We start from the raw sequence: 27,473 nt of genomic DNA, 5'->3' as shown, positions 1-27,473 counted from the left end.
GACTACTCCTCATAAGCTAGTGGTGCAATTTTATCCAAACTTTACATGATTGATCAGTACCAAGTCTAGTTGTGCACTGTCCGTCTGTCTGTCCGTCTGTCACAAAATTTGTCCTAACATGAAATTGGCCATTATGAGGCGACACATGTGATTACTGATCGCTCTTGTTTAACTCTTAAAAAAAAATGCTCAGATTTGCTCGTCATAGTACTTTTAAATAACTTCACTCTAAATGATTTAACAAATTGCATATACTATGTCAGTACAAATATTTTGCTTTAATTGATAGTTCTAATATAACTCAAGCTGTATATAAATTGTGTATGAGTTTTTGGCTTTTCTGTTCAATACAACTAAATATTAACAGTTTTAAATAAAATATCATTAAATATGTAAAAATGAAAAATTCTAAATGAAAAAAATATATATGCAGATCTTTCATCTTTGTTTATTTTACATCCATATAGAATCTACACATAATATACATTATCTATTAAAAAAGATTATATAACCTCAGGATAAAAAACAGCATAAAAAATAGTGACTTTCTGGAATACAAGAGGGCCAAGATGGACTATATATTAATAATTGGAGTTAAATGAAAAATTACAACCTTTCACCACAGACTTGACTTATAATATGGTGTGACGTGATATTGGGATCATATTCAGATTTGAAAATGGTACAATATGTATTGTCTTAAACAAATGTGTTTGACCATTTTTCTATCATACTTTTAACCATTCCATGTGACCACCTTAATTATGAAAAAATATCAATATAATTCTAAATGCCACAGTAATTGACCTATGAAAATATTTAAAAAGAATGCTATACTTCCATCTATATCTGTTGATAAATTAATACTTCAGTAATTATCATTTTACTTTTGGGTATCGTCTTTATATAATACAGAGCTCTAACTGCTGTAGTTTTTGGAATGTTACATGAATGTCTATTAATCTGGAATGTCAATGTATAGCACATGATTTAATGGCTGATAAAATGTGAAATACTTCTTTTTTAGTACATGTATATATATACCTATTCTTGGTTAAAATTAAGTCCATTTTTACTTATACAAATAAAAAATCTCAGTATTTTGTATAGTTACATCGCACCAGTACATGAGTATAAAATATCTGTGATATATATAAAATATATATACAAATTATATATATATATTAATAATATTTATATTATAGTACAAGATTTATGGTCGCGGACACTGTCCATCATTCCACCTATTCGGGATGTTACTTTTGCTCCTCTCCTAACAACCCTGAAAAAGAAAACACAGTATCATCAGAATCAAAGTTACTGTTATTTTTGTTTTTCAAAATTCTCCCAGTAATTTGACTTTTTTACTATATCAAAAACTTGAAACACTAAAAATTATTTTGAAAAAAAAAACAACAATGATTATGCCAGTATGTTATGGGAAATACTAGACATAAAGTTGCTCCAAAACCTGAAACCTAATGTCTCCCTGCAACCAAAACCTGGTAAAGTAAAAATTACGCCCCACTTTTCAGTCAAAAGCCGAGTTTTAAAAGCAGCAAATTAAGAGTGATCACTACAAAATAGTATTGACTTTTATTCCATGAAAAATTAACTAACAAATACCTCCTAATGGGTAATGTAGAACAAGAAGGTTCCTCCTTTTCTTGAAATTTTGTATTATGCCAGGGCTGTGACGAATTACTATTTCCCTTCACAACATCGGAACTAAATTTTACTCTATGCCTTCCATTGACATTTTCATTCACATTGTCCGCATCAAATTCAGACTCATGGTCAAAACACAACCCATTGTTGACATTGTCTTCCCTGTACGGTGGGTTTTCTATTACAATGACCGGAGCATTTTCATCAATGAAATCAGCATCACTTTCATTATCACTGGAATCGTCTTGGCTATTTTCATCCTTGTCATCAATATCATTATTTACATACTGAGCCTGTTCCGGGTTCCAGTCATCTAGACATATCTCATTCTCTTCTACAAATGTAGCCTTAAAATATACAAATTCAAGCTTTAGTTCATATAACAGATAAAAAAAATGATTTTACACTGTATTTTCCATAAATACTAGTATTTACTTAATATATGTTTATTTTTATCACTGTTTATTTTTTATCACTACAATTTAATTTCAGCCATTGCTTAAATACCTAAGATAAAAATCACAGTCCGTTATATGTTTATATCTCTTAATCTAATAAACAGGACATCATCTTGAGAGAAAATAAAATATATCTGTTATAACATTATTTCGTTCAATAATTTTTGAAGGCTTACTTTAGAACAAGAAGCTTCCACATCAACATGGCCATCAATCCTCTGACGTTTTGGAGGTGTAAGGCAATTCTCAACTAAAGCTTTCATAGGTTGTCTCTCATCTTTAGATGCCTTCCTCTTTGGGTTGAGTTTTCGCTGTAAAATTTTTTAACATCAGTTATACCAGACACGATACTTCTGATAGCTTAATTTTTTATACTGAAAAGTAGCTCCAATGAGATCTAAAACTTACACAGATAAACTGGGGCACTTAAAACAGAAAATATAATAATGATAAAGCAAAACACTCAAGAGTTTACTTAAATATCAATATTTACTGTGACTGTAAGCCATATTTGAGTTAAAGTGTTTCAAGACTGTTAGGTCTTTTTGCACATTATTATACTAAGAAAACAGTGTGAGCTGATGGTCTGAAATATTCCACAAAGATCAATACATTCATCAAATAGTACAAATAAATAATTTAAAAAAAAATTCTATTCCTGTTACATCAAAAAATAACTAAGTGAAGTGTTAAAAAATAGATGGCAAGGTAAGTCCAGTTTACAAATTCAGCAATATGTATGTTGATAAATAATTAGTATCACTTTCTTTTATCCATTAAATCTTCTCATCCATTCATCATTTATGAATAATTTTCTCTCTTATCAAAAGGCTAACTTTTGTTTTTCTTTTCTCTAATCAAAAGGCTAACTTCTGTGTTTTTTTCTCTTATCAAAAGGCTAACTTTTTTTTTCTCTTATCAAAAGTAAACTTTTTTTCTCTCTTATCAGAAAGCTAACTTTTGTTGAATGGAAAAGTAGTGTAAAGACACTTAACAATGTTATTTCATTTCTCCCACTTCAATGCAATGAATATATATATGTCATATATAACATGGACATGAAAATAAATACTTATGACAATCATGATCTTTTTTTTTTAAATATAGATTATATGTAATAACAAGAGCTGTCGGTAGGACAGCACGCTCGACTATTCTAAGTGCTTGATAGTAAAAGAGCCTTGATAATGTTAAATTTTTTAAGTTCACAAAAGGGCTAATTTTTTTTATAAATTCATGTTATAGGCCTTAGAGAGAGTCTAATTATACAGTATTGGCTCGACTATTTGGAAGGTAATGTCACAAGGGTGTTTTATTGAGTATAATAATACTAATTACCTATGAATACATAAATTTGACAGAAAAGGTACAAAGGCTTGTTATTAAGATGTTTTATCAAGTAAATCACTGCTTTATTATTATAAATGCATAAAATTGTCCCAAAAACGGCACAAACCCTTCAGTAGTTATTGAGATAACAGCTTACAAGCAAAACTTTACAATGAAGTTGAAAAAGGGGAGAAAAATCAGCCTAAATGCAAGATAGAATTATGGATCTTTGTCAGTGACCCACAATTATGACCCTAAATGCAGATGTGAAGTTTTAAATAAATATCTTTAATAGTTTATATTGAGATATGTAAAACTTGCATGTAAACATTAACCAAGAGACTAAGTAGAAAAGGGGATATGAATCAGCCTTAATGCAAGATAGAGTTATGGAATTTGGTCAGTGACATACAATTATGACCCTCCAATTATGACCCTAAGTGCATGTGTAAAGTTTCAAGTAAATATCTTTGAAGACCTTTAACCTTTAACCAAAATTTCTAAGTTTCAAAGGGGCAAATAATTCTGCAAATATTGCAGGCAGAGTTATGCAATTTTGCAAACTGGTGTACATTGCTACTATAAAAAAGTATTTTATATTTCAATTGAATATCTCAAGCAATAATTGAGATATTTGACTTTACAAAAAAACTTTAACCAAAATTTCTAAGTTCCAAAGGGGCATAATTCTGTCAATATTGTAGGCAGAGTTATCCAACTTGTCAATCTGATGTACCTTGTTACTATAAATAAGTATTGTAAGTTTCAATTGAATATCTCAAGCAATAATTGAGATATTTGACTTTACAAAAAACTTTAACCAAAATTTCTAAGTTAAAAAGGGGCATAATTCTGTCAATATTGTAGGCAGTGTTATCCAACTTGTCAATCTGATGTACCTTGTTACTATAAATAAGTATTGTAAGTTTCAATTGAATATCTCAAGCAATAATTGAGATATTAGACTTTACAAAAAACTTTAACCAAAATTTCTAAGTTAAAAAGGGGCATAATTCTGTCAATATTGTAGGCAGAGTTATCCAACTTGTCAATATGATGTACCTTGTTACTATAAATAAGTATTGTAAGTTTCAATTGAATATCTCAAGTAATAATTGAGATATTTGACTTTACAAAAAACTTTAACCAACGCAGACGCCGACGCGGACGCTGACGCCGACGCCGGGGCGACTACAATAGCTCTCATATTCTTCGAATAGTCGAGCTAATAAATAATACCTTTAAATCTTGTTTTCTCTCCCTCAATCTCATTTTGAGTAAAGACTTTCCCCTCACTGGGACATTTTGACTGCTGGGCTTCCTCAAGGTCTGCCTATTCACATTCAATTTTCTGCAACAATACACAAAATGAATGTTCATGTTTAATTTGTTATATTTTATTTGTCACAGACAGGTCATTTCAAAGGTTATTATGCATATATCTATGTAATCAGGTATGCGTGTATAATCATAACACTACAGAAATGTTTAAAGAAAAACAGAAACCTTGTATCATATACATATTAAGGCTAATCTGAAAACAATTAAAACCCCTGGAGACTAACCTCGTTGCAGAATCAATATCTTCTACCCAGGACTGGGCCTCATCTGGATCATTACAGTACAATAACAAACTCTCCTCTTTACAGTTGATCTATGATAACATAATGGAACATAATGAAGTATTCACTTTACATCTAGTATTCAAATCTATAAAAACTTATAAACTTTTAATATTAAAACTTATCATATATTAAACAAATGCTACCATGCTACCGGGATTTTTCTCCCTGGAACAGTAACTACCCTTAATGAGTCACTCTAGAAGGCAAACAAGTTGGCATTAAATTTGTTAAGTAAAAAATGCCTATTTTTTCCCTTTATCTTTTCATAGCTTTTCTTCTTTACAGAAATAATACATAAGACAGTGAAAAAGGTTTTTACATTTTGAAATAAAATTTTCATTATTCAAGCATATGTTTAAAAGCACCAAACCAAATCTTAACCTTCATACAGAAGTATAATTATGATGACATAATGACATTTTTTCTTAGAGCATAAAGTAATATCGATCTTCAAAATTATCAAAGTGTTATCTACCCTGAACATGCCACCTCCATCTGAGCGTTGTACGGTTCCTAGTACTTTCTCCACTTGACAGTGCCGGAGTGGCAGTACACAGCAACATGAGTAGGAGTTGTTACCACTGTCTAACAACTTTGGTTTGCCATAGATAATCATATCAGAAAACAGGAAAAACATACGTTCCTGAGACTTCCCTCGTCTCGATATCTGTATAATATACAACACAGAAATGATTTTACTCTTTGGATACTATATGCATAAAATGTTTGTTTATATATCTTAAACAAAGATATCAAAATGAATCTAATAGTTTTGCAAATAAACATGCTTATGAGTTTTTGTAGAAGTTCTCAGTGGCTTAAAGATATGAGATACAGTAACAGAATTGAATAAATGCATAATGTTAAATAAAATATGGGTACATGTAAATGGTGTCCTGGAATAGAAATCAAATTAATACTGCTGCAAGACATAAGATACATAAACAGATTTCTAAAAGAAACAAAGTTTGGAACAAAAGTACAACATACATGTGTATTTTCACTATTTTGTAAAGGAAACTTTAATTCTGTTTTTGTATAATTTGTATATAAATCTTTCTCTTCAATTATGACCCCATAAATTTTAAAGCAATACCATTGCACAATACATATATAGATTTCAGAGTTATTGTATACATGGGTGCAAGTTAAAAATTTTGAAAAACCTGAACTTTTTGTTGGGGGCAGTGGGTCCAGGGCAATGGCCGGCCAGGTGTCCAGGGGGCCGGAGGCCCCTGGAAGCTCCTGCATAATAGCACATTTGAAGGCCTAAAATGCAATTCCCTGAATATCAGAAGTAGATCTATATAAGTTTATTCTTATAGCTGACATGATGATGACACAAAGAAAAATTATAAAGTACAACTTTATTTCCCATCTTGTAAAAAAAAATGAAATTAAATAAATAAAATACAACTTAGTAAAGGATGAAGAATATACAAAAAAAAAATAGGCTGAGTGACTACATGTATTATCTACTAACAAAAATATTTAAGCTTAACCATCAAAGTCATTCCAAACCTGAAGACATTAACTTTCTACAAAGAAAGCATGCACACAAAATCAAACATAGTGACATTTGATAATGAATATGAATAAAACAACACATTCAATTTTAAGTCTCCAATGGCTACTATATAATAATGATTTGGATTGTCTTCATGCCTTTTAATTCTTTTTTTTTTTCGCTGGATCCATACTTGATAGTTTTTCTACATATACATATACAGTGCAGAAAGCTACGCCGGGAACGTCTGGCTTTTTCAGCCAGTTTCCGTAGTCATCCCCGTTTCGATCACATTCAGACAACCATTCCCATCTCCATTTATTTTTTGTGGTCTTCTCGATATCTTTTGTATTAAATCCTTCGTGTAGAAACTTCATTTTGACTATCACTTTCTGTTTACATATTACTCTATTGCCAAATCGATAACAAAGCTGCTTTTTCATTGGATGATTATAATAAGCGCGCCAATCTAAATCGTTGTAATAAATTCACGGATAAAATTGCATGCCGGGATTTATAATACATGTTTTCGTAAACATCTCGTATATCTTCGGAATTTATCGGCAGTTTCCGCGAAAGTTTACTTTTGACGCTTCGAGAACAACCGTAAGCGTCTGTTTGTTATATAGCATTCTCGATTATGAACTTCTGATCGGTGGTACTTCTCAGGTTGAAAGAGTAGACCCGCACAATACCCCTCCAAATATCTCAACGGATTTTCGTGATTTGCAAAAATGATCCCTCCGGCACGTGAAAAACCGGAACTTCCGGCACATGCCGGAAAACTTACACCCATGTGTTTATCACATCAGATATAACTTATAACGCTTATAGATCTACACCAAAACTACCTTGTTAAGTTTGCCCTCCTTGATGAAGACGCGTCCAGGAGCGAGTATTTTTGGTGCTGAGTTATCAAAGCTGTTATGTATGGACAACATTTTCTGAAAGTTTTCATTCTGTCTAACATGTTCATTGATGTGCCTAGCTATCTCTCCAACCTGCTTTGCTGCCTCTGTAAATCAAGTAATTGAAAGTTTGTATTATTATATATCTGGGACAAAATGTAAAGGGTCAAGCAACTTCTGGCTAGATAAACAGTCTTATGTTGGCATTCGTTAGACAGCTCAATGATCAATAAGTGTACTGTTTAAATCATACATCAATGATGTTTTTTTTTTTTATTAAATTTTACATTGACCAATGTTCATAACATTATGTTAAGACCATTAAAAAAAACCACAAATGCAATGCTAAAATCTTATGCCACTTGGCTTGTATTTCTCTGATTTACATTGTTCACTACAGACAAAAAAGACATCATTTTAAAACGATCAACATGACAAAATGGCAAGACATCTGTCTCGTTGAACAAAAAGATAAAGCAGCACTTATCTCCAGTTGCTTGTCTCTAAAAATCTTTATATTATGTCTCAAGTCATATTTCCCTAGCACATAATTGTATATTCAAGTTGACAAAAGTTGCTTTTACATTTCTTACAAAATTTTGAACAAATTTTATGGTTTTATGTAAAGCAACAAACAGCTGGCAACAGAAATATTCTATGTACAAAAATGCACATAATGGAAATCAACTGGTAAGAGAAATTTAATGTGTACCATAAAACTTGCTGGAGACACAAATCATGTATATGATAATAACATTTGGCAATAGAAATTTCATGTACAGTACATCAATAAAACCAGATGGCAAAATAAATATTATTAATATTAGTGAAAACAGCAGTTGAACTGGCAACAAAGAATTTAAAACAAAAACAGAAATTTTGTGCGTAATGTGAAACAAACAAACAAAAGATGTATACCAATTCTTACATCTTGTAATAGAATTTTTATGCATTACCATAGCAATAAAATCAGCTAGCAAAAGAAATTTCCTGTTGACAAAGTTGTTAAATTACCTTTTAACATGGTATAATCATGGTGCTCCTGGTTTGTATTTTCTAAAAGGTCTTCTAACAGCAGCTTATACCTATAAAACATGGAATATTTACTCTGTTATAAAAATACACACATTTTTTGCATTATAGAATGATTGCATACCATCCATAAACATGACCAGAAATAAAGAAAACTGGCATTGTATAAATTGACAGTATATGAATCTGACCCATTATGACATTGCTGATGTGATGTGATGTCATTACAGAATGGTTGACTATACAGAACCTATATCTGTACTTAAGTTTGGCTTGCATGAATTTAACTATATCAAATCACACTAGGCTCTTCAGCCAGCTTTCTGTCGGCTTTGTATTTACAGACCAAAATAAATTCTTGTGTGTGCATACACCACAATCCCCATATTTTAGGCATTTACATGAATTAAAACCAAGCTACGCCTGTCAGACTCTCATGACATCAATTATATTCCAATACAACTTCCACATAAAGAAACACATAAGATAGCCCCATTTTATGTGAATTTTATCTACTTACTAGATGTAGCGCTATTGTTGAGGCTATTATATATATATATGAAACTTAAAACAAGCAAGGTAGGTTTAACAAGAAAGTAATGTATACTTAAGTAATTGCTAGTAGGAATTTTTCAGGACAATGGACGTACACCAGCAAATTAGACCGGAATTAAAAGACCCGCATTGTAAATAGATTTACCTAGGTATTCTTTGTACAGGTGTTATCAACAGAGCTCCTACTTTTAACCCCATAACTTCTGGTCTGTCTTCCTGATCCCTGATAAACTCAGCAAACTTTTCATCCTTCAAACTTTCCTGTGAACAAATAAAGTCATAATGCAGAGACAAAGTAACAACATTTACCATTATAATTTCAAATACTAACCTTAACGATTAACAACAGACAAATTAGTAACCTTTCACCAATTGTGTGGTGCGAGTCAATAGTCACAATTCAAACTGACAATATTTTCCCACTGATTTTCATGGGACTGACTTCATCACTGTAAATGTTATAAGTAACAGAAAGCAAATCATTCAAAAACCTTTAAAATGGGTATTTTCTTGAGCTTTTCTAGTTATTACACAGACTAGGAATGTTTTACTTTAATCATTTATCACACATCTTAGTGCAATAATGGGTTAACCCCTTATTTACTTTATTGAAGTTAACATGTTACTGCACTAAGGTGACAATAATATGCAATGCTGCATAAAATCTAACTTAGAAGAGTGGAGTTGAGATGTACTGTACAGTGTACAAATTAAGTTACTATATACAGATTCAACAAACATTATTTCAAATTGTAATAGTAATAATTAACTGACAGATTATAGATACTGATAGTAATAGATTTTCCTCTAAATTAAATATCTTTGATCATATTTTTTTCAAGGAACAAACAAATACATTAACAATGATAAGCTGCTCATTCACCTTACACATGTTTTCAGACAGTGTTAGTGAAATACTTCATACAATGTAAATGTACATGGTAAATTACCTGCAATGTTGATATGGCTTGTTGATGATTATTTGCATACATTGAATACAACTTCAAGAAAGGACCAAGAAATTTGAATGCTGTTCCTACAGTTGTTTGCTCCATGTACTCTAGGAGCTTCGTATTCACTTCTTTAATCTGCTCCAGGTTACTGAAGAGCTGTGAATGTGCCCTCTCTGATATCAAACAGTTAAATCTCAGTGGAAATTCAAAGAACTGGAAGAAAAATATACTAAATATCTTAAGGATTCCATTTTAAACAACAAAGAGAAAGTCTGTAAAAGTGTCTCATACTTTCTTTGCAAGAAATTTCATTACAAAATCATCAAACTATGTGTAATCAAATTATTTAATATAAAGACCCTGTGAAAAAGAAGAACATATAAAAGCAATAAAAACAAATTAATTGCAGAATCAGTTTCTGTGAGACTGTCGAGGACAGTAAAAAGTGTAATGTCTCTCCAAGTCTGTCCCTAGCATTGGCTTGAACAACGTTCCACTTTCTACATAAAAAGTTCAAGAATCAACAATATCCAACTTAAAAATTACAATACATCCAGATTATCAATGAATTACAATGATATATATAATGTTACCACACCTTCAAATGTTACTGTTGAGTTAAGGTGTACAATGAAGTTGCTGAATGTAAAAGAAAATTCTTAAAAATATTTAACATTGAACATGAACAGGAATACCAGTAAGCAGTACTTGAATCTGATTTTTTACATCTAATTCTTTGCATTATATACCTTATAAGCTAATTCTAGATGGTGTATGTAGGTTTTCTCTGTTTCAAACAGCTCCTCAGTTATTCTCTTTCTGCGTTTTTCCCTCCTTTCTTCATCATTTCCTACACTATCTGCCCTGACAACATGTATTGGTGTCCCAGGATTACTATCCGACGCAAAAGAGTCTTCTCTTTCTTCTGCTATCTCTGATAATACTGAAATATAGCGTTTATTAGTTATTACCTCTAAAAATAATATAATATTTATTTGTATAACAATAAATGAATTTTTATAAAATGATCCATTTATATTTAGTTTATGTGACCAGTGTTTTTTCCCATGACTGTGTGCAATAGTCCAGCAACTTTGGAAATTTCCCCCATGTAGTGAAATCAGCTACTACATGTACTTATGGGGAAAATAACAAATCCCAATATATAACCTTACCCACTATAAACAAAACATGAAATTAAAAAATGCCTCATGATGTGTGACTATTAGTTAGTTTTATCATTTATATGTTTTATCTGAAACTCTGTAACAAAGAGCAAAGAATTTTAAAATTATATGTGATTTTGCACAACCTAATGTATACAACACTGAAGGAAAGTAGCATAAAATTTGGGGCCTTTGTGAGCAAGGGGTATTATATCACTGAATTTGAATCACATGTCCCTCAACTAAGTGGATATGATCCTGCCATGGACTACAAAATTCACGGATGTGCAAGAGCTAAATTACTTAAAAGAAGTAGATGGTTCTACGCAGTTGCCTGCTCGTGACTGAATACAGGGGACACTTGTGTTCTCCCTCTGTCAGTACAGCTAAAGTCATTATATCATTATGACCTTTACAATGTCCAAGTGAAATAAAAGTGGGCAAATAAAACATTAGAAATAAGTTCATATGAAGAAAATAAATTCTAAATTTAACTGAAAAATAAGACAATGGTGTTTACCTTTTAACCTGGTCCTAGTGGTTAACATTTTGAGAATCTGAGGAAAATCTTAGACAGTATGATGTTTCAAATTCATATAAATGTGGATCATCTACAATCTCTGTCTTCAGGTTGCTGCAACTGACTGTCTCAATTTTATTCGTAACACTAGGTTAGTTTATATTCTTCAGTAAACACAAATATGGCTTCAGGATAATACTGAAATGAATATTCAATGAAGAGATTAAACAAGAAATACAATTTTATAAACAGTTGAACATTATGGTTTCAATAGCGACAGAATAATACAAAATATTAAATCCCCAAAAAAATCGTAAGGTAACATGTAACCAACGCTGAAAAGCCTTTGACTCTATCTCAATCTATTGAGAAGTTGCAGCCCATTGAAATCAGTTTTGATGGGAAAAAAAACAATGCAAAAAAGTGATTTTTGGCAATTTTGATATGTGCCCCCGTTGCCAATGTTACAGGAAATTTAAGATTGAGCATGCTGTTACAGAGGCTATGTTCCAGTCAACATTTGTGCCAAGTTTAATCAGTATTGAAGCATTTTTCATAGTTTCATAGCAGTTTGAACTTGTAACAGCAGGCGAGATATTGCCCAGACACAAAAATAGCACTATATCTTGTCGCGCAGTACAATTAGTTGGACTATCCGCTAGTCCTATAACATAAAACGTTTCCGTTAGTACTACATACAGGTTAGCCGGGTACCAGTCTGTCGTTTTTTTATGTGCTTCTGTTCGGCAAATCAACAGCCTGGGGAAATACAAATTACAATTTTCGATTGAAGTGCCACCAAGTATTCACCCCAAAAATTACGGGTGTTATTTAAAAAACGATAACTCATGCAACAACAAACTAGTTTCTAAAAATAGGAACGGAATTTCCACTAAGTGATCAGAAGCTCAACGAACAGTTACGGAGCCTCACTTTCAAAACACCATTTCCGATTAAAAACTAACACTTGTTGACAAAGTTTATTGACCTTTTCGAAAACCTAGCTAAACACCGTTTTCCGTTACGTTACAAATTTAGCTCTGGGGAATTACACCAAATGAAGTACATAACACAGTTACATGATATTTCTATCATTATTTTACCGTTTAACAGAGCAACAGATAAGCTTTGAAAGTGAATTGGGTATAACTCCATCATTTCCTCTGGAATAGGGTATTTAATAAATACAAGTATGTCATTTTATAACAGTTTTGTAAATCTACCAGTTTTAACTGATAAATAATCCATCATATTTTGTACTAAGTATTTTTTTAACTGATAAATAATCCATCATATTTTGTACTACCGTATTGTTTCTATTAATAGCCCCCTTCTAATTAGCGCCCCCTGGGTGAAAAATGAAAAAAAAATTCTTACCGGACTTGAAAATTTTAATATCCGAAGTGTATTTAAAAAAATAAACAGAAAAAAACTAACTGTTGTAACTTCCAAGTAACATTCAACTTCCAGTTTGAATGCATTCATGTACGTTTTCTTAGAAGTGCAACCTTCCATTGTGTATTGATTAAATCATTAAATCAAGTGTTTTACACACAGGTAAACTGATGTGTGTTACGTCATAATTTCATAATTTCCCGCCAGAGCAGGAAAAATCAATACTTGACAAAGTTTATCTCGGTCAGCGGACTACCGTATTGTCTACAATAATTTTGTGCTGCTTATTTATCGTACGTGAACAAGGGGTTTATAGGACGAAAATAGTTGGGAGATTTTTAGATATTTTTAATCATAAAATTAATTTTCATTTTATGCAAATGTGCTTCCAATTAACGCCCCCCGTTTCCGTTTTTGCAACGCCCCGGGGGCGACAAATGGAAACAATACGGTAAGTATTTTACTAGACTCTATTTATCTTTTTCAAATAAAAATATCCTAAGTGCAATTATGCTCTTAATGTGTTCATGATTCCGTGTTCATTTCCTTTAAATACCTGGTCAAAGACAAAAAAAATTAGTAAAGTGTCTACTTTTCAGCCCATGGTTTATTAAGTTTACTTCTGAAACAAACATACTGTTTGGTTCCAGAAAATTTCTAGTTTTAATATTTTCAGATTATGTTTTTTATTATTATTATTTACATGATCGCCGGAATGTCTCTTGCTTTATTGATATGGCATCGCCGGTCTTTGGAAACCGGGGACTGTCGAAGACTGGAGACCGTCAATTAGTTAGCATTTGATTTGGAGATATTCGGATAGGTTGCATATTCATATAATTTGTCCAAAACTACCAGCGTATTTTGCAGTGATGAAAATGACAATAAGCGTGGGTTTTGAAGACAATTGGTATTTTATTTATTTAAATGGGTTTTGATACGCACTCTAAAAAAATCAATTGCGTATTTTATAAAATTAATTGTGTAACTTCGCAAATACGCACCTTATCTGTTGCTCTGGTTTAAGGTGAAAAAAAGTTGATGTACTTGAAAATTATCAATATTCCTTTAATATCTATTGCAAATTTTTCAAAAAAGTAAATTGTTTATAATGAAAATCAATAAAATTAAATTTTTACAGACATAGTGGAATCTTCCATAATAAATAAGGTTATTTTCTGCGTATACTTGTGTATTTACTTTATTTTTTGTATGGAATTATTCAAACAATGATATTTAATTACTTCTTATAAAGAAATAACTGTTTTATTTCAATTTAATTTAAAAAAAGACCGAAAACATCGGGTTAGCTATTACACTCCATTAAGTGAATTCCCCAGAGATATGTACAGAAAGTACCAGAAAACGGCGTTTAGCTAGGTTTTCGAATTCGTGAATTGCATGATCAGTGAATTTAATCAACAGGTTTGATTAGTTAAAGTGGATAAAGTTTGTGAGCATCAGATAATTGTGCTGGATGCAATTTTTAATAGCAAATGGTGTCAAATTTTCAACATTCATCATTTCGCCTCGATTTCGAAATGTAATTTGTTGGTCACGTGCTAATCGGTCTATTAATAGGATTATCATTAGTCGATAATTACATGGGAAACCTGCAGGGTTTTTTATAATATTTCATATTACTTAGTGTAACTAAGCACGTGACCAACAAATTAGGCCTACATATTGAAATCTTTGATACTATCAAAACCAGAGATGTTGTGTTATCTATGACAATTGAGATTGAAATAGAGCGTATGTTATGAATAAGCAAAAAATATCAACGCCTGAATCCCAGGCTACTTACAGGTGTACATAACTCACGGAAACGTCTTATCTTATAGGACTAGACTATCCGCGTCATAGGTAGCATCTAATTTCATATTATTCTATATATAGAAATTCCTTGGTTACCTTACACTAATGTGAAATATTATAAAAAAAATATATACAAATTATAAATTCATTATTAATTTGCTTTCTTGTGTAAAAAGCTGATAATTTATCTTGTGGCTATTATGAATATGTTTTAATCTATTCTTGTCGCATGACACAACTACTTTTAAACGAAAATGTTACAAACATGTCAAACTCACATAAAGCTACGTCAAATTTTCCCTAAAAATCTAATTAAATTGACGATTCATAAAAACATTTAAAAATTATTTTCAAATTTTGTGCCATTTGACATTTCAATCAGTTCCGGTTTGCATTCGTGCGAACAATTATTTAACACCGAAAATATTTCTGTTAAGCGAAAAGAACCATTAACCGAATTCAAAAAATTATTTCCTCGACAAGTTCACTTCTTATATTGTACTGGGCTCACTCTGGAGCATTATGGTACAAAGATGTGTTAAATACACGCAAAATGATGTACGTTTAAACTTTATAAATTTTAGGGATTCTGTTTTTCTCTATTTTATTGTCACATCCGTGTTATTTGTGCCGTGTGGCGGCTGAAAAAAGTCTCCCCGTACATTTAATTAATGATGTTATATTTTCGATCCTTGAAGATCGTTCAGCACGACATTATTGTTGTGTATACATGTTATGTGGTACTTTTAATTTCTTCTATTTGGCCATTTTTCAACTTGGGTGTTCCAGTATTTCCTACTTGAATACTTGCATAATCACGACTTAGGATATGTTGCCTGTTTTTAAATTTGTCTTTTGACGTGTTATCTGTGATATGCAGGCTTCATAACCTCAGATCCCCTTTCAAAATTCCATTTTATTTAGTTCCACCCATTATTTTCTCGTTTAGGGCAAAAGCATTCTTTTACTTGGGGACCATACGCCGCTTTTCATGGAATGGCACTACTGTGCCACATTGAAGGTTCCATGATAACCGCCGTATGAACACATCTGCGGATGTTTCTAAATTCAAAATTTCACCATTTCCGTGTTAAATGTTGAATTCTGCTTAAGCCGGTGCTAGGGGGCGTGGACGGTAACTTGCACTTTCCAGTACTGTCCATGAACAGGCTCAATCAAACCGAGCCTGCAACATTTTCAATTGTGTTGTGTTGGACTTTCTTTAGGGATTCTGTTTTTCTCTATTTTCCAGTCGCGTCTTGAAGGTCTCCACCTTTGGGTCTGGGGTGAGGTGCCCTGGGCTTTAGCCAAGTCCTATGATCGTGATGTTCGATGTATTTTAGAGTTGGGCAAACTGTGATTTGTATGCCATCGCTCTCATCACTCTAGGAAAAGAAGGGTTCCTTTGTAGCAATTAAACATACAGCATATTAAAATACGTATGTCAGTTAGATGATTCAGAAAGGAACACATGAAGTTACAATTATTTGAGTGTGCATTCAGTAATCATTATGCATGATGTTATCAGCAAAAGGTAGGTTTCCATTGTCACAATGAAGTATGGAAGCAAGCATAATGTATGTTCCAATATCACCAAGCAAGGAATACATGCAGTAATTCTGTTCCATAAAGATCGTTCGGCAAGAAATAATTGTTGTGCGTGCATGTTTTTTGGTACTTTTTTTCCTATTTCAGCGTTTTTTAGTCGGGTGGTTCCAGTATTCCTCACTTGAAAACTTTTTAACCACCCTGAGGATATGCTGCCTGCTTTTTGATTTTGTCTTTTGACAGCTTATCTGTGATCAGTCGCATCCCCTTTCAAAATTTCATAGTGTTAAGTTTCAGCCATTGTTTCCTCAAGAGGGCAAACGCATTTTTTTTGGGACCATATGCCCTTCTCACGAAAATGGACTTACTTGCCACATTGGGGTTCCATGATTACCGCCGATAAACACATCAGCGATGTTTCAAAATTCAAATTTTACAAGTTCTTAAATGTTGAATTTTGCTTAAAAGCCAGTGCTGGGGACGTGGACGTAGCCTGCAATCAACGGACTATCGGTCCATGAACAAAACAATTCTCCAAAATTTGCCCGGGATAAGAGGGCTTTTTGCAGGTTCTGTTTCCTCTATTACTAAATATTTTCATTACAATAAGTCCCTAAACGTGAATTCTATAGAAATATTACCGGGTTTTTACTAGATTTATTTGTTTTCGGTAAAAGTCTGTGGATCTCCCCTATAATTTTGTTTAAAAATCGACATTTTGTGTAGATTTTGTATTAAAAAATAAAATACTAAAAAATAGCAAAAGATTTTTTTTTTAGTTTCAACCTGGGAAGATGTAAAAGGGGATTGAAAGCGATCTATTGATTATGACAGCTAACGATTTTATAAAGGGTTGTTTTGGGTTGTTGTTGCGTTTCTTTAATTTGATTAAGAAAAAACAGTGTTGAATTTCTAAAGTTTGAAGAAAACTTTATGCATCTTTTTAAATAATACACTTAAAAATATCTAAAATATCCTTTTTACGATATATACTAATGGTTTGTATATGTTCATGTAAATGATTGTTTTAATCAAAAATGAATTTGAAAAAATAAGGTTTATGCAATAAATCTAATGAATGTCATTAAATGAACTGTTAACAGTTCTTATATGATACTTAAAACAAATTCCTCAATACAGCCTAGGAAGCCATCCTTAGAATAATACCCATCTAGCCATAATTTGAACATGGTAGAAACAAGAATGTTGCACACAATTTAGTCTTGTGTGACGACAGTTTTACGTAATGTCAGACTCCCTGGCGATTCATGAGGGCAACTGTGGGATTAAGTATGGCCAGTAAATAACCTGCAGCAATTTCGGTAGTAAAGTGTGCCTGGTCAGATAAACTGTTGGCGTAAGCCTGTTATGCCTTAATAAATGCACAACAATTTAAAGCAATGTTTACAAACTAAGAATTTTATAAACTGCTGTAACTTTTAAGCTGCACTCCCTGTGTAATACTATGCACTCGTACACCCTCCGTCCACACAAGGCATATGTGCTAGTGACATTCTGACATTCATACTTTTCACCCTTTAACGCTGATCGTGATAAATTTGAATTTCACTGTCAGAAAAAATTATATCCGTTGCAATTTTTCTAACTCAGAATCTGAAAAATTAACACTCGTTTTCCTGAAAGAACATTAATTACTTCTTATAAGATGCGTGTCTAATTCTAATAATTTAATTAATTTCAAACATAAAACGGGGCGCCTTTTTTTCTTTCTGATAAGAGGGTCAAATATTCAAGTCTTTGAGACAAAGAGATTCAATTGAAATTATTGATTAATGTAAACCACATTTTTTTAGATTAATGACTTTGAAGAGACAAAATTTTGAAGTTTTATTTAGAAAGATAATTAAGTTCCTGCCAGATAGTAAATATTTCATTACCATCCAAGAAGTACGTATTTTAATACAAGACTTTCATTAAAGTCATATCAACCACTTTTTCGTATCATTGTTTATCGATTGATGTAAGCGTGTCGATTTGAACGTCAGTCAAGAAGACAAATACCTGTACGTACGTGCTTCTATTCCCTTTTACGTCTTCTTAGTGTACAACTTATAGCGATGAGTGCATTAAGGATATAGTACCTCTTCAAACGGGACAAAGGTGCGTGAGAGATGTTCCACTTCAAATTATGTCTCATTAACATAAATTGAATCTTCAATTTATAACCATTTCATTTTTGTTGTCATCGCTCTCGATGGATACGTGTTTTTTGCAATTGATATCCAGATACCATTATATATATGTATATCAGTAAATGAAACAGATTTTGTTCACTTGCGACTCTTAGTTGAGTTAATTGTTGTCTGTTGTTGTTTTTAGGAATAACCACTTTTTTAGTGTTAGACTCACAATAAAGAATGTTTCAAGATCGATTTGGACAATCCCTTAAAATGTGCACGTGTGTTCGGTAGTATCACATACTTTTACAAACATTTATTGTCAACATAATGCTGATGCTTAAGTAAAAAGAATTAAATGAGGAAAATAGGTCAAAAACCTTCTATTAATGTCTTCATCTCACTTCACTTCGAAGGACCAAACTTCATGTCCCACAACTTCTCCCCGAGTACCATGTTGTTTAGTTTAGTTGCAGAAGGAGTTGATGTTTTTGGTACATAGTAGTGCCATCTGCAAATAGTCGGACTTTTAAGAAATTATAGTACAGAATAAGGTAGTCGATTGATGTAGAGCAGGAAACAGTTGGTCTATGATTAACATTTAGGGCATACAAGAGTTACATGTAGTAGGCACTGCAGACGAACAGTCACCAAGTACTGTCTGTTCTCGGACGATGAAAAAGACTGAATCCGATCTAGTTTATTTACAATATTTTCAAAAAATATTTTTAAACAAATATTTTTGAAGAACTTGTCTCTTTTGTGGACTAGTTGCTTAATGAATTTTGACATCCAATGTGTGGATCTGCATGGAGATGATTTCTCTTTTAGTAGGTATTGTTTTAATAAACCACTCTCAAGTGTGTGCTTAAACTGGGCCCAAAGGGAGAGTAGTATTTCTGATAAATAATTTAATTTTCAAGTTTCAAGTTTTTTATTTCAACTAGGCCCATATGGGCATCAGTTTTATAAACAGTAAAATTTCACAAACAAATGAGCATTAACAAAATAATACAGATGTGTACATAAAGCTTGAGACAAAATAAGTTGCATGATAGATACAAAAATAAAACTAGAGATACTTATGAATGACTTTACAAATGAGTGACTAGAATGCAACATAATGCAACCGCACAATGAAAGTTCCCGACCAAAACGCAAATGAAGTGATGCAGCGACATGGTGCCCATGAAGCCCCACATTGCAACCACACCACGCCGGTACAATTAGTTCCACAAAAATTAAATAGGAAGTGTCACAATGCGATTACAAATAATGATAAATCAAACTGAGAAAATGCTTGAAGTTGTTTATTAAATTAATATTACTCTTCTAAAAGTAATAAGAAATAATTTAAAATACCACGAGCTAGATTAAAGTTAAACTTCAATGATGCAACAAGTATAATTTGAATTTGAATTTCTGGTGATTCAAATGGTAACAAGACAACTCACCCCCCAGACGATTCACCCCCCAAAAAAGCAAGACAACTCACCCCTCAAGACAGTTCACCCCCCAAAATAGATAAGACAATTCACCCCTCATAAATGATAATCATGTTTATGGTTAAAAAAGAATAAGAAAGTCAAGATATTTATTTATTTATTTTTATTTATTTATTATGTCATATTTACAAAATATAACTGTATAAAAGCACATATACCATGATGTATACAACAAAAAAAAAAATAATTTTATTCAATCAAATCAAGTTTATATTGAGGGAAATGCCCATAATTATTATAATGTATGCATTTTTCATAGACATATTATCTATCATTTTTCAAAGAGTCTTGATATTTTTATTGTATATGATGCAAACATGTACAACTGTTTAATTATCCATTATCTTAAAGTGTTGAAAAACATATTGTCTATTCTACATCCACTTTTTTATCATTGCTTGATCGTCACTTCAACAAAATATCATGAAGAAGAAGTACATTTTATCATTTCTTTTTGGGAATATTGTAAGATTTCAAAATGTAATTTTATGTCATTTAAGTATAAACTATAATCGGGATGTTTGGGAAATATTGCATGATTGTCATTTCATGTCATTAGCACATATAATGGGGATTAGTATCATTTGGGTTTGGGAATATTACATGTCTCTGCCAGGAATCTATCTAATCACTAGTTATCACTTCACTTAACAATTCGTCCATATATTTGTAATTTTTACAGTTTGCAAGCCTAAAAAGCTATCTTTGTAGAGGTCGAATATAGGCTGCTTCCCCAACCAAACTAGCCTCTTTTTTTCCCAGTTTGATCCTCAAAATTCCCCAGTCTTTAAAAAATTCCCATAGAATTTAGAAAAAATTAAATGATGGTGTTGAATTAAGGTCTTTTACTGCCTTATTTGTATTTCCCAGTGCATTTTGCTTGTCTATTTTGAAGAACTTGTTAAAAGTTTGTGTAAAATTTGAGACCCCTTTACCCAAAGTATGCCCAAATCACGCATTTTTTTCCCCAAGAAAAAGGCTAAGGCCCCTTCCCCAAACTTGGTGTTTTGGCCCTGGTTTGTATGTAAATAATATGTAAAAATATTAACACATAGTAACAAATATTATTTTTAAGTAATAAATTATAATAATTAATTTAAATATGACTCAATATTTTATAAATATCAATTTAGTAAAGAAACACAACAAAATTTGTTTATTGCAAACATCTAATTTTAAGATGAATTTCATCAAAATTAAATTTAAGAAAATGAGGGGTGAATTGTCTGTGTCATTTTTCCAATAATGCGGGGTGAACTGTCTGATGGGTGAATTGTCTGGAAAAAATGGCTTAGGGTGAATTGTCTGGGGGGTGAGTTGTCTGTAAGCCATTCAAATAAATCATTAAAATTATTGATTTCTATAATATACAAACAAAATTAAGGTAGTGTTTTGCTATGAAATAAACACTGGGTGCATACATAATTATTTCAATACTAGTTTACCTGTGCACTCACACGAGACTTTTCGCGGAAAGTTACCAGTTCCTAAACAAGGGAGACAATTTCGCTAATGAGTCACTCGTCGAAAAATAAAAATGGCGACGACGTAGACAGTGCCGAAAATTACTTTAACTTTTGGATTTATTTGTGATGTCGCGGCTGGCTGACTATTTTGTTATTGTAGGATTTGATCATGAAAAAGAAAGTAAGTCATGCGTCCTTACAGATATTCAATAACCCGACGCATACATCCAGGTCAAGATATTTTTTCCAGAGTGTGCAACCAGTTGGAAACTGACATGGAGCTTGGAGCTGTCAGATTATTTTAGAGTAGACAAAATTTATATTTTTTGTAGAAAGATATGAAATAAAACTACACTCCCTCTTATTTTTTCTATGCATTGTCTGGCTAGATAATTCTTAGTTTTGTGTTTGATTTTTGCAGGAAATGTCCAAATTATCTCCATAAAAATAAATCTATGATGTCTGCTAGATCTAATTTCTATATTTTTTTTATCTATGCTATATTTTTTCCCCTAAATAATTTATAACTCCAAATAATTGAATTTATGTGGTGTTGGAATTGGAAAAGAGTCAACTCGGCCCTATACCAACTCGGCACGGGTCAACTCGGCACGGGTCAACTCGGCCCACTGGCACTTTACAAAAATATATATAACGTATTAACTTTGCTTTGCATGTTGTTAAGGTAAATGAATAATGAGAAATATCTTATTATTATATAATTTTACATTGTAGATCTACTTCTACGGAAATAAAGTGTATTTAGAAAAAAAATATATTTATTTGTCTTGCAGATTCGATAAAATTAATGTATAGATCTAATGAAAATGTGTTTCCTTAGATGCATTTTGTTTGTATTTGTCAGAAATACAGTGAGATACGAAATCGGTTATCTTTACTCACTATTCTACTGATAAGAAAGCCTGTCTGCTGCTAGTTCGGAAACTGTCAATCCATGTATTATAAATAATTACAATAATTACAATAAATAGTGATAACACAAACCTAAATATTATTACTTGAAAAGTTGGCCGAGTTGACCCGTGCCGAGTTGGAATAGGGCCGAGCTGACTCGGGGGCCGAGTACGTTTTAGGGCCGAGCTGACCCGGATTCGTTGGAATTTACTAGTCAAGCTAAATAATCTGGTGAATTTCAGCATAATCAACAAATTACTTACTATAATAATATGATATTAGGCAAAGCCTTAGTCCTATAAATATGACGTCGCTTTGAGATATTTTTGCTTCTGGGCAAAGCAACGTCATATCGAAATTGCTCAAAAACCCATAGCATGTTACGCCAGAAAATCGGGCGGACAGGGCTCATCCTGGGGGGAAATTTTAGGGAGAAGTGACTTCCTCGCGATAATTAGGGAGAAGGGAAACAACCCAATGTGTATGCATTAACATGCATGGCTATACATCCTTTAATTATAATATAAACACAATTAACATCACTTATAATATTTCTCCAGTTTATTAATTAATAGTAGTATTAATTAAAAGTAGATTAATTAGTAGTAGATCTGGCAATGGCATCTCAATGTTTTTGAGCTGCAAATATGAATATAAAAAATTATTTTTGATATCTATTGAACAGCTATTTACAAGCTTTCTCTAAATATGTGTTTATATATTTTCATGTACATTTGTTGATAATAATGTGTAAGAAAATATGATGATAAAATCAATTCCATATTTTTTACTTTCCTCACTTTTAATAGAAGATGATGTCACATTGGATATTGATTAATAATATTTGTTCTATTCTGTTCTGGTAACAGAAATTTCTTTGAAAGTCCAGAGTGTGTGTGTATTTGCGTTTATTTATACTCGTCACCGGTTGCCCATATGGGCGAGTCCTCCAGAAGAGTATTTGTCAGGGATAGTGCAAGATACAGAAAGGTGCCCTAATTACAGAAGCCTCTCCTGGTTCTTAGCATGCCAAGTCTTTATTTATTCAAACACCGGACTTCGATTTTAAGTCCCATCCGAAAGACTGTTTTAGTAATTTTAGTTGGCAATCTCGGAGATTGAACCCACAATGTCGAGATTACAATTCTCACGTTCTAACCGATTGAGCTATGCTGGCTGGCTGAAAGTCCAGAAAGTTGTAATGTCATATTTATATGCATATAATTATGCTTATAAAACAATTTTCAAACATCAAAGAATATGTAAAATATGTACTGCAAACATTTGTGCACATTATATTTGATACGAAAATTACATACATTCATTTCTTATATAAAAAATTTGACTGAGAAATTGTAGAAAATTAATTTCTAATTACCTCCCTTTATTTTCATGAAATATAAAATTAGGTAATATCTTTATAAATAATGCTTTTTAAAATTCACAATATTGATAATTCTTAATCTGAGCGTCATATTTACGACATTAAAACAAATATATATTGAAACAGTAAGAACACTTCTTTCCTGACAAATTTTGTTGTTATATACGTTACATGATATACAACCGATATGTAGTTTAGCCGGGATGTCTTGCCCACGTGCGTAAACTGTGTCAAATTTGGCATTTCTACAAAGAGAACAATGCCTAACACCCCCACTGTCTACAAAATACCAATTGCATGGCTTTCTTAAATTTTCGAGTGTAACTATCAGAATCAGTAACTTTCTTACTGCTCGGTTTCGGCATTCGCCTTGTAGCCATGGCGTGAGCGACATAACAATTTTACAGTAAAAAACGATATTAACAGACTGAAATCATTCAAAACTATGATTAAGTTTTTAATCCGGTCGCTGATCATTAATGAAATTGATTATTTTTGATTGACTAACAGTTTTGTGATAGCCGTGAAAAATCCATTGCACATCGACTTTACTCGGGTTAAAAACCTACCATCGAAGTGCATCGTGTATATCAATAAGGGAAGATTGCACGTGTTTAGATAATCGGGGAAAAAACAATGCAAAATTATTGCCAAATCCCGTATTAAACTCGCAAAACTATCACACAATTAAACCGTTTCGGGCCGATGCTCTCATTATTTATTGTTTAGAGTAGGCGGTCTATCGCTTCGCTTACAGGTGAAGGGTAGTACAAAGCGACGCTCTGATTGGATAATGATAATTAGCGGTCGTCATATGGGCGAATACAATCTCTGCTCTTTACATCGCTAAGTAATTACTATTTGGGAAATAAGATTTTATCGGCGATGTTGACTTCTCTTTGATCAATCGGAAGAGGCGAAATTGGAATATACACGGCGAAGTTTTCGCCTGAAGCGCTCTTCCGGATGAGCCCTGGCGGAACGAAAAACAATGAAGACAGCGTGTATTTACATATTTTTTGACCTTTTTATGAACAAAACTAAAAAATAAATACCTTTTGTCAAAATAATTAAACTGTCACATCTGAAAAATCATGATTAAATCCTCTCATGTATTTCAATTCCTTTTACAGCCGATAAACAAATGGCGGCCGTAAAGTGCGCGAAATCTGATTGGCTAATTCAAATGCAAGCGTTTAACTGAGTCAGAACAATCTAACGGAATATTTTTTTAACGAAATAATTGCCCATGCACCATCAGTGTGTTTGAATATATTTTTCCGTTCAAAAATTTGGAATCAATCTGTAAAGCACCTTGTTTAACCAGTATGGCTGATAGACAAAAACAGATTGATGTTTATATTTTATTTTAAATTGATAAGTACATCGTTTGACAGTTTTTGTGTATGATTGAGCATGAAATTGAAAGAAAATATGATAATCTTTTGAATAAAGCTTGCAAGGCAGGACAATAGACATTTTTGGAATTTTTTATGATGCTATGCATTTTTGAGCAATAACTATTAGACGTCAGGCTTGACCGACAAAAACTATAACAAGCCTGTAATGTCTAATATATTGGACTAGCAAAGCCTATGAACGGGGAAGTCGTTAAAAATTCCTTTCATTCTTTCCGTTTTAAAGGTGTCATTAGGTATTACATGCACCGCTTCCGTTTTCACTCGGAACACTCGACGATTATCATTTATCCGAAAAGTTGAGATTTGTTCCGTTATCGGAATACCCCGTCTATTATCATTGAGTTTCATTGTAAATGGCGGCGCCCGACTAGAACTGACACTGAAAATTTCATTAATAGGTATAGAATTCTATATATTTTTTTAATTGTTTTTTATTTGATTTTCTTTTAAATATACACGTGTAGTCTATAGCCGGGCAAGCCAAAGCAACTTGAACAAGTAATCAACCTAATGGCACTGATTATAAATAAGTTAAACGAAATAATCTGTAGAAGGAAAGAAGATATTTTTTAATTTGGTAATCTTTTAAATTTGTTTATGTTGACCAAAACTTTTTATTACTAAAACTGCCACAAAGTCAAAATGTTCTTTTTACTATTATTTAAAACTTCCGGAAGGAAGTTAGAATTGTCTTGAACACATGCTACTGACTTGGGATTTTTTTTTTGAAAAAATTGTTGAATTCACGAATTTGAAAACCTAGCTAAATGCCCATTTTCGGTACTTTCTGTACATAGCTCTGAGGAATTCACCTAATGGAGTGTATCAACAAACTCTATGTTTTTGGCCTATTTTTAATTAAAGTGAAATAAAATAGTTATTTCTTTGTAAGAAAATAATTAAATATCATTCAATGAATAATTCCATACAAAAAATAAAGTAAATACACAAATTTAAGCAGAAAATATCTCTATTTATTATGGAAGATGCCACCACGACAGTTATAATTTTATAAATATTTATTATTAACTATTTATTTTTTTGAAAAATTTGCAATATATATTAAAGGAATATTGATGATTTTCAAACATATCATTTTTTCACCTTAAACGGTGAACTAGTGATAGAAAAATAGAAATATCATGTAATTGTGTACTTCATTTGGTATAATTCCCCAGAGCTAAATTGGTAACATACCAGAAAACAGTATTTACCAAGGTTTTCGAAAATGTCAATTATCAATAAAGAATAGATAAAGCATATCAAATGTAAAAATAAATGATTGATTCTGATTATCAACCTATTTTTGACTTAAAAATGAAATGTTGACTTTATCTACTGTCAAGAGGTAAAAAGACAATATTTTGGACTTTAACAAAAGTACCAGTTTCATTGCATAAGCAGCATTGCTCTAGATTGAAATTATGTTTCCTTGTTATGCATCACTGACGTCTGAAAATTAATTTCATAGTTCAATCTAGCGTAGAAAAATTGCATAAGTGACATCTCATCAGACAAAAATTGAGAGATATTTGCATTAGATACATTGTAGGAGAAGTGGGTTTCAAAATGTATCTTTATTCTAAATTGTGAATCTATTGAATGTTGAATATATATATGGTTGATTTATCAATATCACAGGACGCAATTATACACAATGACAGCCCTGACAGAGCTGTATCTTGATTTTTTCGTTTACCAGTAAGTTAAGCTTGAATGGTATATTATAATACATTATGACTGTCTGTAACAGTGTTCAAACTCCAACCAAACAAAAAAAAAGAGAAATTTTAGGTAGATTATATTAATTTAAAAAATGTAACTTAAATTGACCTGTATTGTTCAGTTGTGTGCAGGCCCTGTTGTGTGTGATGATTGTAAGTCTGCATGGAATTGCTGACTTGCTAACATATACACATACGGCATACACACATATAAAGTCAAGGTTGAGCTCATGCATTTAAAGAGTCTAGATGTTTGAATATAAATTGTTTACATGTACAACAAATATTGGAACTATTTAAGCCACAAAATACATGTTAAATCTTTAATGTTAAAAGGAAATTAAAATGAAATGGATTATATATATTAATATTAAGTGTGAATCACTGAACATTTTCTCAAGGTCAGCAGGAAAATATTTGTCAAGGCTATTTTACTAA

General features: G+C 32.0%; 2 protein-coding genes across 2 annotated transcripts in view; one reads left to right on the top strand and one right to left on the bottom strand.

Moving 5' to 3' along the window:
* Positions 1 to 304: 304 nt before the first annotated feature.
* Positions 305 to 15,318, bottom strand: LOC132743499 (rho guanine nucleotide exchange factor 39-like). Its single transcript, XM_060732023.1, has 13 exons — positions 15,213 to 15,318; positions 11,722 to 11,919; positions 10,785 to 10,978; positions 10,033 to 10,248; positions 9,228 to 9,343; positions 8,510 to 8,580; positions 7,439 to 7,602; positions 5,556 to 5,747; positions 5,021 to 5,109; positions 4,695 to 4,806; positions 2,303 to 2,437; positions 1,627 to 2,015; positions 305 to 1,282 (listed from the first exon to the last, which is right to left on the bottom strand). The coding sequence occupies exons 2-13, from the start codon at positions 11,747 to 11,749 to the stop codon at positions 1,195 to 1,197; spliced, it is 1,794 nt and encodes a 597-aa protein (XP_060588006.1). The 5' UTR covers positions 11,750 to 11,919; positions 15,213 to 15,318; the 3' UTR covers positions 305 to 1,194.
* A 6,299-nt stretch (positions 15,319 to 21,617) lies between these two features.
* LOC132743498 (myotubularin-related protein 13-like) overlaps positions 21,618 to 27,473 on the top strand; it is a 69,653-nt gene continuing 63,797 nt past the window's right edge. Inside the window, 1 exon segment of the mRNA XM_060732022.1 lies at positions 21,618 to 21,772. Coding sequence (XP_060588005.1) covers positions 21,718 to 21,772 — 55 coding nt within the window. The 5' untranslated portion in view covers positions 21,618 to 21,717.

This window comes from Ruditapes philippinarum, unplaced genomic scaffold (genome assembly GCF_026571515.1).
Source record: "Ruditapes philippinarum isolate M1 unplaced genomic scaffold, ASM2657151v2 ctg258_1_1_1_1, whole genome shotgun sequence".
In the NCBI taxonomy this organism is placed as follows: Eukaryota; Metazoa; Mollusca; class Bivalvia; order Venerida; family Veneridae; genus Ruditapes; species Ruditapes philippinarum.
Note: the sequence above shows the minus strand (reverse complement) of the source record. Positions and strands in the feature narration are given on the sequence as shown.